Raw genomic sequence first — 15946 nt, 5'->3', positions numbered from 1 at the left:
ATCACAAAAACCCACTGCTCTGCTCGCAGCACAGCTCGTGCTGTGCCTCTGCTGCCCCCGTGTGGCTGTTAGAAGGTATAATATGCGAAGCCCCCAGACAAACGCCAAGGTTATCTTATATAGATTCCTCGTCCTCTTTCATAAGTTCATGGCCTGGACTTGTCCCACTCAGAAATACCAGACTTCCATGACAGGAAGTGCTAGAACAGGGCGGGCGTGTGAATTCCTACCTGCTCCTGATGCTAAAGAGTTGGATACAGACCCTGGTAGGGAGGGTCAGGATCCAGAGAACAACTCCAGCAGGAGTGAGGGTGGAGAAAAGAAAGAATGAAGCCTCAGGAGACTAATGGCCAACGGTGACGGTGAAACTAAAGTGGTATTGGAGCATCTCCTTTGCCCCAGGGGGTCAAGGTGAGCCACGCGGAGCCAGTGAGCGGAGCCAGTGACGGTTAGTTACTTCTGGTGTCTGTCTACAGAGCACTTGAGGCCACTGCCCTGCTCTGCCATATGAGTGTGCGTTCCCAGAAATACAGAGGGAAGTTCAGTGGGTTCACAGTGTCCATTATTCCCCCTCCTGGTAATTTTAACTTACGATTAATCAGTCTGCTGTTTGAGCAACAAACCATGACTTGATGCTATTATCAAATGACAGGCATGTAGATTTAACCTGATCCTTTAGTGTAGGGAGCGGTTATAGGGTTAAGCCTCTGACTGACCTGTGGCAGGGTCACAAACAAGTTCATTTGGAAGGCAGACCTCTCCCAGCATAATTAAGCCTAATCCTGTAACTGATCCCTAGATCCTTCCTGGGTAGCTAGTGGGCTGTGGGAGGGGCAGCAAGTGCTGCCAAAACAAGTGAAACTTACAAGAACATTGTTAATTGCCTTGTTTGTCCCTGATTATAAATAAAGCCTCAGCTTTGCAGTCTGGATCTGTTCTGTGGCCTCAGCCAGGCACAGAAAGATCCACCCAGCCCCAGCTTTCAAATCTATCTCTGTGTCTCCTCTCTTTATTTCTAATATTTCTCAATCCCTGCCCGCCTCCACTTAGAACCGGTTCGTTCATCTCTCTTTCTGCGCGGGACGCGGAAAAGGGAGATCCCCGCCATGTCTGGCCCCCGCCGCATCAGGCCCCCGCACTTTAGCATTTGCAAAATTGTTAGAAGGCATTAATGCTAAGCCTTAAAATGATTAACACGTTGCTTACCTAAAAGTCACTTTTTCTCTGCTTGAATTGTCAGATCTTTAACAACAAAGATCAACAGGATTCTGTAACGAATCCCCTTACTCTCAAAGCATAGGTATACACAATGTACACACACAAACACGCATTCTGTTTGAAACGCCCCAAGTGCCCATTTCTTAAACCTAGACTTCAGCCCCTTTTTCATGCATATGACCCAGGGCTAAAGCTCAGTGTGGTCCTCCTACGTAAGCGTCAGATTGTCTGCATTCAAATGCAGCTCTAGCATTTACTGGGTGACCATGAGCAAATCACCTAACCTTTCTGAGTTACCTCCTCTGTATCATGATAGTAATAGGACCTATGGGGCTGTTGGAAGGTTAAATGAGTTAATATCTATAAAGTGCTGAAAGTACGCCTGGCACAGGGAGTCCTAGAGAAACCCATTAACTCATTCTGTCCTTTAGTTATATTTCAAAATGGGCTTGAAATGTAATTAGTTAGATAATTAATTTTTAAAACAGTAATTAAAAAACAAATTTGATCTCCTCCTCCCACCCCCAATAATAAAGACCATTTATTACTAAATTTGGGTGACAATGAAATGGCCAGTGCCTCTTTGTCCACCTCTAAAGTTTGATGACCTTTTCAGGAGAATCAAGCTTATTGACTATTCTCCTCCAAGCCTCTCCTTAACCCCTTAATCATAGCCCTTGTCAGAATCAGTGTCTTCATCAGTCCCACGTGTTTTAGAAAAGGTAAAGAACATGCAGGTACATGGGTGTGTGCACATGTGTGCATGTTTATTTGTATACGATCTCATGTATGTGTGCACATATATGTATTAATGTATGTGGTGCATGTGTTATTTGTGCATGCACATGTGTGTCTCTGCGTGTATGATTGTATGTATGTGTGCACATGTGTAGAGGGCCCCCTGGGAAGGCACATGGACATTTCTTTAAATTGTCAGCTGAGCCCGAGGCACTGGCAGAGTCGTGTCCCCGGTTACATCCCCCCGCCCCCCAAGAAGGCGGAGGGTGTTATTCAGTTCTGACTTCTTATCTTTGTCCAGGTGTCATCAGGGGCTGGTCTAGATATGTAAATCCAGTAATGCTAGGGCCTACTTAAGAATGCAAATAAGCTGCTTTGATCCTATAAAATAAACCTGCTGCGTGGCTCAGGGTCCTCGCTGCCTCTCCATCAGAGAGGATGGCGTCCCACCTAGCTCCCAGCTTTATGAATCTATTTCTGCATCTTGGTCTCTTTCTTTCTTTAATTTCTTAATCCCCAGCTCCTCCACTCAGGAACCTGACCTGTTTCCTTTTCCGTGCTGGACGCGGAAAAGAGAGAAACACCCCACACACACATGTGTGCATTTCATGTATACATATGACTCTATGTGTGGTAGGGTACAGCCGTCCTGAGCATCCTGATACAACTATAGCTTCAATGTGATCTCCTCCACTTTCCTTCCAGCCCTGGTCCTGGATCTATCTGCTCCCTTCTGCCCACTTTCCATCAGGCAGTTCAACTAGCTCCTCACTCCAGCAACACTTACCTGTTGGTGTTCTCCAGAACTTCGACCTTCTTCCGAAGCTCCAAGTTCTCCGTTGAACAAGACTCCACCCTGAACAGGGAACAGAAAGAAGCAAATTCATTTGATCAGTAGAGCAACGCTGAGCCAGGAGCTCAGGTGGAGGTACCTGGGAGCAGAGAAAGAAGATGGAGTACCAGCTACCCCAGGAAGGTGAGGGAAAGAGCATGGACAACCTGAATTGGAAAGAAGGGTGAGAAGACAGAAGAAAAAAAATAGAAAGAGTTTAGTAACAAGTGCCTCAGTAATAAAAAATGAACAGGATGGTACAAAATGTGAACTTCTCCTCGGGTATTGCAACCTTGTTTTCTCTCACCTCTTCCCTACCGCTCTCAATGCCCATCACACTTCTCTCTCTGGACTAAGGGCTCTGGGTGCTGTCAGCTGTACTCCTGGCCAGAAGGACTCATCGGAAGCCAACAGGCTTAGGGCAGGGCAAAAGGGGAGGAGAGGAACCCAGGACCTCAAGAAAAGGAATCCGGGCGCTGGAGCATGCGTGCCCCAAAGAGACAAAAAAGAGATTTTCATACAAACTTCTTGCCTCTGGATGCCTACAGAAATGATGGGACAGAATGGGACTACTTAAGGAAAACTAACTTTCAGTAGAAACTTCAAGAACCAGCCAGGATTCACTGGCCACTCCTTCCCCCAGGTACACATGAAGATTCGTTTCTGGGTCTGGGGACTCATTCCCATCTAAAAGCGAGGTTAGCTTGTTGGCTAGAGAACTGTTTTCTAGGGCCAGTGCAGAATTGTATTTAATATACTTTCTAACAGCCCTTCTGAAATTCCAGGCTTTTCAGAAGAGCAAAGGCTGCCTTCAAGTGTTGTGAAAATCCTCTTGCCTGTCGCCTGACTTACAGTGGGCAGGAAATAACAAGGCCAACCATACGTTCCATCTCCTGCTTTCCCTAGGGCGTGGCTCTGATTAATCAGCTCTGCTCCCTTTGGCTGTTCCAGGGGGCATGACTGTGAATATCTGTACTTATTTAAAAGGAAGCCTTCAGGGACTCGAAGATCTTTGGTTGGAAACAGATGTGGTCCAAATCCTACTAAGATCGCGTGCCTGGACAGACCTTGAGAATATCATGCTAAGTGAAATAAGTCCAACAGAAAAAGTTAAGAACTGTGTGACTTCACTCCTCTGTGGGATATAAAACTGAAAGCAACAAATGAGCACAAGAAAAACAAACAAACAAAAGACACAGACACAGCCCACAGTATGGTGGTTCCCAGAGGGAAGGGGGTGGGGGTTCGTAAAGGGGAGAGCGCTTTAAACAAATAGTGATGGAAGAAGATTGGACTTTGGGTGGTGGGCACACAATGCAATGTACAGATATGTATTGTTGAATTGCATACTGGAAACATAATCTTATTAACCAATGTCACCCCAATAAATTTAATTTAAATAAAAGATTGAGTGTACTTTTGCTTCTTGCCATTATATAAGCTTTGCCTTTGAAAACCACTAGGTGTCAGGCGAAACCCAGCTGATGAAGCAAGGAGTTCCCATGGGCAGCGGGCAGGACTCAGCTCTGCACACCCCCACTCCTCTGTGCATACTGCCCAAGAGACGCAACAGTCTGGCAGGGACCTACTTTTTCTCCAGGCTGTCCATGTACTCCTTCTTCTTCCTCCTACTCTCCTGCGCAGAAATCTAGGACATAAAGGGGGGGAAAGGATTAAGCTCCAGTTATATCAGAAAGCCAGTCGTGTCAAAGGAAGAGAGGAGGCTGCTAGCACAGAAATCACGAAAGCCCTGCTCACTTTTGTGGCCACTCCTCATTCCTTTAACACAGAACCATGGTCTGCAGAATTTTTTTAATTAAAAAAACAAAACAAAACAACCACAATATTTAAAAAAAAGAATAAGTAAGCACCCATGAGTATTTATATTTATTTATAAAGTACAGGCAGACTGGGGGAAGTAGGTGAAGTAATTGACGAGTATAGATTGGTAGCTATAAACAGTCATGGGGATATACTGGTAAAGTACAGCCCAGGAAATATAATCAATAACAGGGTAACAACTATGTATGGTGCCAGGTGGGTACTGGAAATATTGGAGGAAACACTTTGTAAAGTGTCTGATTGTCTAACCCCTATGCTATACACCTGAAAATAATACAAAATATTATGGAATATAAACTGTAATTGAAAAATAAAATTTTATTATAAATAAATAAATTACAGACAGGCCTACTAGAGGGAAATATTGTGTACATCATAAAACAGACATTTCAAAGGCTGATTTTTTAAAAATGATTTACATTCATGTTCTAACAATTTCCTCCCACCCCTGAATGAATCATCTTGGGCACCAAGCATGTGCACACCCGAATGGGGAGTCCACTGACCCAGAGGATGGAGGGCGGGGCTGGGGGAAGACAGGGGCAGGAGGTGACCACGCTCCCACTGCTCCTGGCCCAGGGAGGGAAGGGAAGGCTGAGTCTCGGCCCCACAATGGGATGGGCCAGTGCTGGCGATGGGAGGGAGGGAGGGAAGGCACGTGGGCTCGATTCTGCTTCTGGTCTTTGCTCACGGAAGTACCTAGATCTGAAGGGCTCACCTTGTTCTTGATTTTCCTGCGGATTTTCTTCAGGGCCTTCTCCTCTGATTTTGTCAGGGGCAGCTTGGTGGGGATGGGATAGCCCTCGGCGACCAGTGTCCTCTTCTCCTCCTCTGTCAGGACCAATGGGCCTGAGCCCTGCAGTTTCTGCGCAAACACAGGAACAGAAGGGGGTCAGAGAGGGACAGCTGGGCACAGAGGGGTGAGAAGGCTGTTATAAGATCCTCTCGAACAGCCGAGAGAAAAGGCTGCCCCATCTGTTCTTGGTGAGGAGCAGGTACTTTGAAGTGGTAGCAGAAATGGAGAAGAGCCAGGCTGGCGTGGCTCAGTGGTTGAGCATCGACCTATGAACCAGGAGGTCACAGCTCAATTCCTGGTCAGGGCACATGCCCAGGTTGTGGGCTCAATCCCCAGTGTGGGGTGTGGAGGAGGGAGCCGATCCATGGTTCTCTCTCATCATTGATTTGTCTCTCTCTCCCTCTCCCTTCCTCTCTAAAATCATTTTTAAAAAGAAGAAGAAGAAGAAGAAGAAGAAGAAGAAGAAGAAGAAGAAGAAGAAGAAGAAGAAGAAGAAGAAGAAGAAGAAGAAGAAGGAGGAGGAGGAGGAGAAAAGGAAGGAAGGAAGGAAGGAAGGAAGGAAGGAAGGAAGGAAGGAAGGAAGGAAGGAAGGAAGGAAGAAAGGAAGAAAGGAAGAAAGGAAGAAAGGAAGAAAGGAAGAAAGGAAGAAAGGAAGAAAGAAAGAAAGAAAGAAAGAAAGAAAGAAAGAAAGAAAGAAAGAAAGAAAGAAAGAAAGAAAGAAAGAAAGAAGACTCGTCTGAGTGTTATAACCCAAGGATTATAATTCAAGGGAAAGGTCAGGAGACCTCCCCCAGTATTTCCCAGAAAGCACCCCACCAGCTACAATGTCCAAAGTAAAGGACAGGATTCATTTCACACATCCCTGGAGATTGCTCGGCCTTGAGGTGACGAGGATGCGCGTGGAGCTACTTGTGAGAGAGTTTTGCTGTGCTCCTGCAGATGCAGTTCTCTGAGATGCTCTCTACACACCAGGGGCCGCTTCTAGTCCTCCGCTCACTGCTAAGGGGCCGGGCTCCGGGGCTACACCCATGGGCACGTTCCATGAAGTTTCTGACTTCAGTTACAGTCCCAGATGGTCCATCAGTTGAGGATGAGAACTGTCGCTCATCTCATTTAACCCATAATAGAACAACGTGTTTATAATTAGCCAAACTGAGTCTCTATGTGCTTGCTCTGTGTTAAATGCCACGGAGGACTCAAAACAACTCCATCTCTCCAGGAGCTTCAGATCAAGACTGAGACTGCACTGATACATAGGAAAGGATGAGAGCGCTTCAATGCTGAACTGTAAAACGAACTCAAGGAAAATTAAAAACGTTGGAGAAATATAACTTATATGAGTTTGCATGATAAGGGAAGGCATAGGGTGGGAGGGAATTGGGCATAGGGTGGGAGAAATATAACTTATATGAGTTTGCATGATAAGGGAAGGCATAGGGTGGGAGGGAATTGGGCCCCCTTGAATTGGGCCTCCTGAAGGTAAGGGGTGATGTCTCAAGAGAGGGGGCCGGTCCAAGCAAAAGGCAGTACTTTGAAAAGTAATGATGCTCCTCTGCCTAGAGTGGGAAAGGAGTTCTTGCAACTGCAGAGGGTGGAGCTAATGCAGAGGGCTTGACAGCAACAGGGAAACACACCTGGTGTGGAGAAGGGCACTGGAGGATCTCCTCCATGAACGTGAAGAATGGACAAGCTGTGGGGGGACACACAGTACAGAGGATGAAAGCTGTGCTTGTAACCGAAGGGGTCAGCTTAGAGTTGAGAACGTCAAGACAGGGTGGAAAGAGTTCATTCCCTTGTCCTTAGTCATGGTGATATAAGAGGATGTGGCCGGCCAGAGAACTTACTGGGACTAAATGCAAATTTTCAAAATTTTGTTGATAAGCAATTTTTACAGAATTTTTAATTATCCGATTTCATTCAAATTTCTTTATTTGATATTATAAGTTCAATAAACTGATGATAATGTTTAAGAATTAATGGAAACCAATTAATTCCTCAGTACAATAAGAAGTTAATGATCTACCCCCATTTTTTATTTGGAAAACGGCACCCTTATACATACTAAGGATGAATGGTGCCATGACTTCTAACTTGTCTCTGAGTTAAAAGGAGTGCCAGAGGGGAAAAAAGGTTAAACTACCTTTTTAAGCTTTAGACACCAAAGCATTTAATCCCTGAGAGATTTTTAAGTTCACCAAAGATTGCTTATTTAAAAACAAGAGCATTTCCTACTGCAGGTCGTAAGGATCACCTGTCCTACATGGATGTAAACATGTGTGAGATGATTCGGAGGAGAAAAACAACGCACTTGTATTCCTCATGCCATCGCCATGTAAAATAAACACAGGAACAAAATGGGAGGCGTGCACAGGAAGAGAACCAGGTAAGATGACGAGCCGTACCTTAAAATGTTCTGTATGATTATCACCCTGCTTTAGACCTAGAACTTTCTTACCAGAATACTAATCACGTGGCCTCGAATGGCAGCCACTCTGGGTGAAGGGCCAGATGACAGAATGCAAAGAGCTCGTGTCCCAAGACGGGCGAAGACTTACATGAGGCGCTGTGAGAAGCGGGGAACTGGAGAGGGCCGAGGGGGCCCGCGGCACCGCTCTGGCTGGGCTGTGGGTCTGAGGCAGGCCGAAGGGGTGCAGGCGCGGGTTGGGGCTCAGGCTGCCCTCTGAGTCACTGCTGTGGCTGCTGGGAGGGGTGGGCGGCAGGTGCAGGTGGTCCACGGAGGCTGAGGAACGGAAAGCAGGTTCCACACATCAGACAGCAGCCAAGCAGGATTTTCGGCAGCTAAACAACCTACACATCCGCACAGCGGGACGTGGGGCGACTGAACAAAGCAGTGAGGATCTGCCCGAGTTGATATAGAAAGATCTCCAAGACGTATTGTTCAAGGGGGTGGGGGGGAAACCAAGGTGCAAAGAGTATATAAAGTAGCCCTCCTTTCATATGAAAAAGGAGAAAAGAGAATACAGAGTTATATTTGCTGTATCTGCATAAAGAAACACTGGAAAATAAAGAAGAAACTAAACGAATGATGACCTCATGGCAGGGGTGATGGGGAAAGCGCTGGCATAATTTTTCGCTGTATTCATTTTGTATCATTTTTATAGTTGGATTTGTAAACCTTGTAAATGTATTATAATCTTTTTTTTTTTTTAAAGAGCAAACCCTGGGAGCCCATGAGGGTTTGAGGAAAGCTCATTTGTCTCTGGAGGAATGTGCACAGTAGGCCCGCAGGTGAGATGCCAGGCACTCTTCATTCGAAAGTACTAAATCCATCTGTGGACAGGTAGGCACTGGAAAATAAATGGGGCGGAGGGGCTTTCTCCTGCAAAGTCCCCCATCTTCAAGGAGGCACACGCACCCTCCTGGGGCCCGGGAGCCTGGGTCAGTATCAGATGGATGGGCTCGGGAAGAGAGAATCCACTCTCAGTGCAACCTGACAGGCGAGCTCTGGGGTCTCCCTCTTTTGTCTGAATGGTGGACCTTCCCGCTGTGCCAGCTGCAGTTATTGAGCCAAGGGACACAACCTTGGTCAGCCTGTCACCTCACACCCCTCCTGGGGCCACCACAGTCCCTAGCACAGGGGCTCTGAACCCCGCCCGGTGCTGGGTGCCTCACACACACTGAGGCTGGCTTGGCCAGAGGACTGCCAGGGGCTGTAAACAAAAAGGGGACGTTCAACAAACCCGGCAAGCTCGGGGGCCACATGGCAGGCCTGCCCAGCCCAGTGACCAAAAGTAACCGCACAGGATGGTCTGACCGTAAATTCCTGACTGGGCGGGCCTGGTACGCCTTCACCTCCCAGGCCTACAGCTTCCTTAGCAAAGGTCAGTCTTTATCTTAAGGGAGCTCTGCCCACTGTTCTTATGCAGCTCGGATAACATATCTTTGAAATGTCAGCGTAATCTCCTTTGCTTATGCCTTGAGGGCACAACCACCCACACCAGAGCCAAGACCACAGAACCCTCAGTGCTATCTTGTTCCCCCCATACGTTAATTATTAACCATCCTGTACCCACCAATGTAAAAGAAGTGAGTTCCTCCACGTTGCCTTTGACCAAATCCCAGAGATTTCCCCGCTTCGCTTTTTCCCACTGCCTTATTCTAGCAGCAATGGATTTCATGTAACCCTCCTTCCGTCTCCTCCTTTGATTCTAATGTATAAAATAAGGTGCAATTCTCTGGAGCATTTTCTCAATCTGTTGAGATTTCTTTCCTGGCAATTGTCATCAGTTTGGCTCAAAAAAAAAACAACAACAACAAAAAAAACACCTTACAAAAATTCTTCACAGTTTGGACATTTCTTACATCACCAGGGCCATGGGAAGGCCTCAGCCTTCTCCTCCTCTTCAAATAGAGAAGGCCTGATGCACTGTCGGTGGAAAGGGCCTAAGATAAACGGCCCCACCCTTTGGAGTGGCAAGCAGCAACCGGGCGGCTCATTCTCCCACTGAAATACCTGAATGTCTGAGGGAGAGGCTTAAGTCAGGGCCCACTCAGCCACCCCTTTCGGCCACGGGGGTCCCATCTCCATTCACAGCCCACATTTTTTTCTCTCTCTTATTCTCTCTCTCATCCTAACCCTTCTTTTCTCTTTTTCTTACACGCTACTTTTTGCTAGATGCTTCCCCTTTTCTCTGCCAAAGAGTTCCCTGGGCTTTTTAGTGTCTATAGGCGCTCTTAGAGCTAAAGAATATTCTAGAACAAGCCTACATACCTCTATTGCCAACTCCCCTGCCAACAGTTCCAGGCAGCTAAGGAGGGTAGGTATGCACCTTCACCATGTGCTCACCCAGAAAGGAGTCCTGGGTGTGTGAGCCATGGTTTTCCCAGCGCCTTGAATACCTATGGCACTTGATGGTGTTAAATGAACTCAACAAGGAGGCCGTTATTCCGAGGTGCCTCCAGTGCTGTGGCGGCCTGCGGCCTACGTAAGCAGCCCAGAGCCAAGCCCGCAAACGCTTCAGGGTTACCAAACTGAAACCTGGGGACACCCACCACAAACAGCCAGCGAGGCTGCAGCTACAGCCGGCAACAACCTGCTCAGCCCTTCGCTCTGCCCCTTCGCTGGGAGTCTCCCAGCCCGTTCGTGCAGCACTTCTGACCGCTTCCGGTTTGGTGCTGCCCGGGCCCATCAACTTTACTCAAAATAAACTCAAAATGCATAACGTGCCTCAGTTCACCTTCCAATAATGCATCTAAAAAAGCACTGTAAAGTGCCTGTAAGCAAACAAACAACAACAAAAACCAGAGCAGACTAGGGGCTGTGTGTGACATTCTGGAGGACCAGCCAGGAGTTCCTCGCGCTAACTGTCCCTTTTACTTGGCACAGCCCAAATTATTCTAATACTTTTCTCCTTTCTAAACAGAGGGTGCCAACAAACAAACAAACAAACAAACAAACAAAACAAGACAGGAAAAGGGAAGCAAACGTGAATTTCCTCTTTCCTACCCGTGAAGAGTTACTGACTTGGCCACAGGTGCCTTAGCATCAGGTTTCTAAATACCATTTGAAATGCAGCTCTCAGGTTACTGAAAGGGCTGGGGCATCAGCGGCTCTGCCTGGAAGCTGGGAGGCCTTCAAGGATATTGGATTTCCTGATCTGTTTGTCAGGCTAACGAGGAAGGGCTGCTATTTACTCTGGAGACACCTCTCCTCCAGTGACCCGGATTCCGAGGCCACCCTGGGACGCGCTAGTAGTTACCACACTTTCTGAAGCAGACTGCAACAGAAATGAAAACAGCAACATGTATTTGATAATAATAATCGGAATCATAAAAATGAAGAAAACAGCCGTATCTAAAGCTGAAAGGTACAAATGTACTAGTATATCACCCGGTGCAAAGAAATACTGTCTCAATATGGACTCTAGCCAACATTATTACGTTTTAAAATTTAATCTTTTTTAAATTGATAATAAAGGCAAACGCATTATTACCCTGATTAAATGGTCGCAATCAAATCCTAACTTAGTTTCTAGTGGAATGAGGGAGGCCTGTGTGTCCATGAGAACTGCTCATCTACACATTACATATGTACCACAGCACGCATACCTCTTCTATGGCAAGCGCATATATGAATTGCTTATCTGCTGACCACACTGATGCACTAGCCTTGAATAATAAAAAGGAGGTCACAGCATAGCTGGAGGCCCAGAATTAAGAAGAGCAGGACCTGCAGGAGGGTCTGAATAAACAAGTCAGAGAGACCTTCACTAATCTCGATGCGACTCAGGGCCTGCGGTCAGGATTCCTAACTATGGGCTTCCTGTGGGAACAAGAGGGGGACCTCAGAAAGAAACTGACAGGGGGCAGAAAAACGTGAAACTATGACAACGTCAAGTGTGATGCTAAGTTCTGAATAGGTGACAAGAAGCCCATGAGGTGCACGACCATTACAGACAGTGAGCAGGCTCCGTGCAACTGCTGTCATCCCAAAGCCACCTTGAAGACAGTGATTGATCCGACAGACACACTGAATTCACTCCACGAAGCGTTTTGACTAGAGCTGTGTCGGTGGGTGACTGGGGATGTCTGCTTCTCTGTCTCTATGATCACCACTCCCCATGGGAGCTGGCTGTGTGCACAGGTTCCCACCAGGACGGCTGCAGGCCCCCGGGCTCTCGTTCCTCTCCATCCAAGTCACAGCCGGCTAGAGAGGTTTTGAAAATTCACCCTAGCGAGTAGTCCAAGTACCCGAGGAGTCCAAGTACCGTAAAAGATTTAGGGGGAAGTGAAGCCTGTACATATATGAAAAAAATAAAATGCAGCTTTCAAAATTTGTATTTAGATTCAAGGTTTTTAAGAACAAAGCTAGTTCATGAAGCAAGCTATGGCTTTGGGACCGACTGGCCCCAGCACTTGCTCCCACATTGCCTTTCTCTTCCGACCTGCACCAAACGGAAGGGGCCCGCCCGGGAGAGGAGACAGACCTTCTTTGGGAGAGAAGTTTAGGAACTGATCCACTTCGTGAGGCTCCAGCTTAATCTTAGGGATGACTGTCTGGCACGAGGAATCAACCTAAAGGAAGAATTTCAAACACAGTTTTTAAAAACCAGTAACAACCTCGATGAAACACCCAAGGGAGCTATTTGTCATCTGCGTCTTTCTCTGAGGGGCAGCCCCGCATCTCCGGAGCCGGCTGAACACAGGTGACTTTGCCAGGGAGCTGGTTTAGCCTTAACACCCACCCCCTCACTGCCAAACCTGGCATTCCAGCAGATGGAACCCTCAGAATCCTCAAATTAAAAGCCCAGGGCTCACTTACTAGTCCTTCTTCTACTGTTTTTATGGGAATAGAAATGCATCTTATCACAAAATAGTCTGAGAACATTTTAACAAGCCACAGGCCTGCACTAGTTCATGCAGAGTAAGCGCTGGGTGAACCACCCTCATTCATTCTCTCCAGGCTGCCGGCTGACTGGCAACATCTACCCATGAACTATTCTGTAGGAAAAAGAGAAAAGGTATCTGGTCCATGCACAGGGAGCAAGGCCATGACCCTGACCTTTCTAGCTACTTGAAACCAACTGAACTAAAGTCTACAGCCAGGAGCCCCATCCAGTGAGGAGACTCAGGTAGCTACTGAGCAAGGAGCTCTCGAGGGCAGTTGCAGATACTCTGCCTACTCCCCGTCTTCTCATACATGGAATGTAAAGCGCACTGAGAATGAGCGGGCAGCCAAGTGGGGGTGGTGCTACTGCTCTGTCCCACCTTGTCCTGAACAGGTAAACGACTACACTTTGCTCAGAGGAGATCTAACTTAAAGAATGTCAGCGGAGTCATTGTTTTTCACCTGAGACTTTAAGTTAAGGAAAGTTAGGTCTTGCTCTAACATCTGTAAGAAGATGCACAAGTTATGATTCTGGTCTATTGGCAGACACTGGAAATACCCAGGGAGAAGGTGAAATTCTACCTGCTGTCGGCATGAATCGAGCAAGGAAGAAATTCCCAATTTCTTATGCTTTCCATGGGCAACACTATAAGAATTGGCAGGTGTGTGATCCAAGAATTGAGCCATTGCAACTCAGCATTGCAGTAGGAAAGTAAACTATTACACAGGCACTACCATTCCCAATCACCATGGCTCTGTAAGCCACAAACTGCCCCATCATCTTAACCAGGACCTTTCCACTGCCTTAAAAATCAATACATGGAGAATTTCCTTATTTACCATGGATATCCATCTGTTGGTTTATTTTGTAATAGCAATCATAGAAAAAATAAATCATACTTGCTACCAATTTTTCTGGACAATGCCTTTAAAGGAAATTATATAATCAATGCTGACACCAAATCAACATATCCTTGATACATACATACAGACAGACAGACATAGTTAGCTATCCTTAGACATATACAGCCACTAGCTCCAAACAGATTAAATGCCTTATTAGAGAATGAGAAGCTAAGTCTTTTGATCTCATTTGTTTATATGGAAGACAATTGAGTATACCCCAGTATTCATTTCCTGAGGAGGTTCCTCCTTTTCAAACGGGGTGGAGATGGCTGTGATGGTCAGAGTGACAGAGGGAACAAGTCCTGGGGGTGACTCCTCCGTAATCGGCTCGGTCTTGATGGTGGTTGAAGGAAATTCGGCAGACAGGTACCATTTCTCACTCTCCACTTCATCTGTGGGGAAAAGACAAGCACACCTGTGAACTGGCTCAGGGCATCAGGCATAAGTAAAACAAAGGACCACTCATTTTTCTCCTCAAAAAAAAAAAAAAAAAAGGCTCCAACAAAGAATGATTGAGAGTAGAATAAAAGGAAATACAATAGAGTGTGAGAGAGAAAATACATGGATAGAGCAACCAATGGCAAAGTAAGAATCCATACTTGCATTCACGTGAGTGTCATACGCCTAAGAAAGAATCTTGGCTACCTGTACAGGCAGGAAGGAAGCTGGGAGGATGGGAAAGAGAATAGGAGGGGGAATTTCAATGTGTTATGTTTTATACTTTTTGGTTTTCAAACCAAGTTAATGTGTTATCTATTTAAAAAATAAATAAATAAGCACATTTAAAAACAATAATAAAAAGAGGCAAATGGTTGGCCACCAGGGTCTCAAGAGAGAGGACTGCAGACAATGGTCAGGAGTATCTCTAGCCTTCTCCCAATGGACAGTTATTTGTTTTCTTCTTTTTTCTTTTTTCTTTCTTCTCAGTCTCTGTCTTTTGTTTTCCCACAAACCCACTTATGCTTTAAACCAGACTTAGACGTCCAGAACTTTACTAGCCCTCTGGGAAACCAGAGTGAGTCACAAATGCCTGGCCCTTGCCGAAACGGAGTACATACGCATCCAGACAAAAAGGTTGGGTCTTGGCGAGTCTTGAGTCTTGGCTTGCTACTGGCTTTCATGATCATGACAAGGCCTGGAGGTAGCAACAAAGCAGCACGACAGAGCAGACAGCAGCTCCTCTCCCACTTAACTCCCACGCTCCGAGGACCCCGCACAGCACCGTGTTTCAGACCTACTGCCTGCCTCAGCACAGCCCTGGGAGAGCAGGAAAGGAAAACAAGGAGATTGCAAACAGGTGCAGAACAAGAAAAAACAAGTGAGGGATTCTCCAGAATCAGCATTCCTTACCTAATCCCAGTTTTACTAAAATGAGGAGAAAATAAAGCAGAGATATGCTCCTGGCCTCATGAAGTATTTAAACACTTACGCAACATAATGTGACCATTCAGGGCTCACATTATGAAATGATTTTATACTCAAGAACTGGACTCAAGGTTTCTCGTGAAAAAGCACAAGGAAATCACCCACTACTGCCAGGGTGGGAAGAGCGGGCACCGAAGCTAAAAACTAAAGTTTACAATTATGAAATGGTATTTCATAAGCAACTTCCCTTCCAACACAGGAAAGAGTGAGATTCCCATTCACAAAGGAAAATGATCTGCCCCCTAAAGCCAAATTATAATTGACTTAATTATCCCAGCCCCAATTTAGTTCCTGGAGTAAAATGAAGAGGGCAAGAAGACGGTTTGCTTTCAGGGCTAGCTCTAGAATGCTGCTGAGTGTGGTGGGGTGATGGGGGAATTTCCATCTTTCTGGGGCGAGTGCCACATCCTGGCAGAGGGGGAGGGGAGGGAACAAAGGGCCTTTGATGGCAGCCTGAGGAGGGAGACCACACTGTACTTGACACAGATTTCTGCTGGCCAGATGGGCGCCCAGCTCAGCTCAGAGAAGCAGCTGCATGAGGAGCCAGCAGACGCCAACGCCGCTCCCAAAAGGAGCTTAGGAAGGAGACGGTCACCTGCAGGGAAGAGACAGTGAAGACAGATGTGGGGAAGGGTGGGAGAGACGGAGAGAGAGCAGAGATCACACTTTCTCCATTCAGCATGTGGGTGTCTCCTCTGTCCACACCGAGCAATATTTAGCTGAAAGAGACAGTATAATGAAATATATAGCCTCAGTGTATATTAAAATTAACGGTCAGGTGACATCCCTGAGAAAAAGGTCCCATGCAATTATCAGGAAATTGTATGGCAAGGCCAGATCC

At 46.5% G+C, this 15946-nt stretch overlaps 1 protein-coding gene across 1 annotated transcript in view; it reads right to left on the bottom strand.

Annotated features, from left to right (window-relative positions):
• CREB3L2 (cAMP responsive element binding protein 3 like 2) overlaps positions 1-15946 on the bottom strand; it is a 115392-nt gene that overhangs the window by 17483 nt on the left and 81963 nt on the right. Inside the window, exons 3-8 of the mRNA XM_079786206.1 lie at positions 13897-14072; positions 12374-12461; positions 7982-8166; positions 5349-5495; positions 4378-4436; positions 2744-2812 (exon numbers count right to left, since the gene is read on the bottom strand). Coding sequence (XP_079642332.1) covers positions 2744-2812; positions 4378-4436; positions 5349-5495; positions 7982-8166; positions 12374-12461; positions 13897-14072 — 724 coding nt within the window. The remainder of the gene's footprint in view (positions 1-2743; positions 2813-4377; positions 4437-5348; positions 5496-7981; positions 8167-12373; positions 12462-13896; positions 14073-15946) is intronic.

The sequence above is a fragment of the Cnephaeus nilssonii genome (assembly GCF_951640355.1).
Source record: "Cnephaeus nilssonii genome assembly, chromosome: 12".
NCBI lineage: Eukaryota > Metazoa > Chordata > Mammalia > Chiroptera > Vespertilionidae > Cnephaeus > Cnephaeus nilssonii.
The sequence above is the reverse complement of the archived record's forward strand: the minus strand, read 5'-3'. Positions and strand labels throughout refer to the sequence as shown.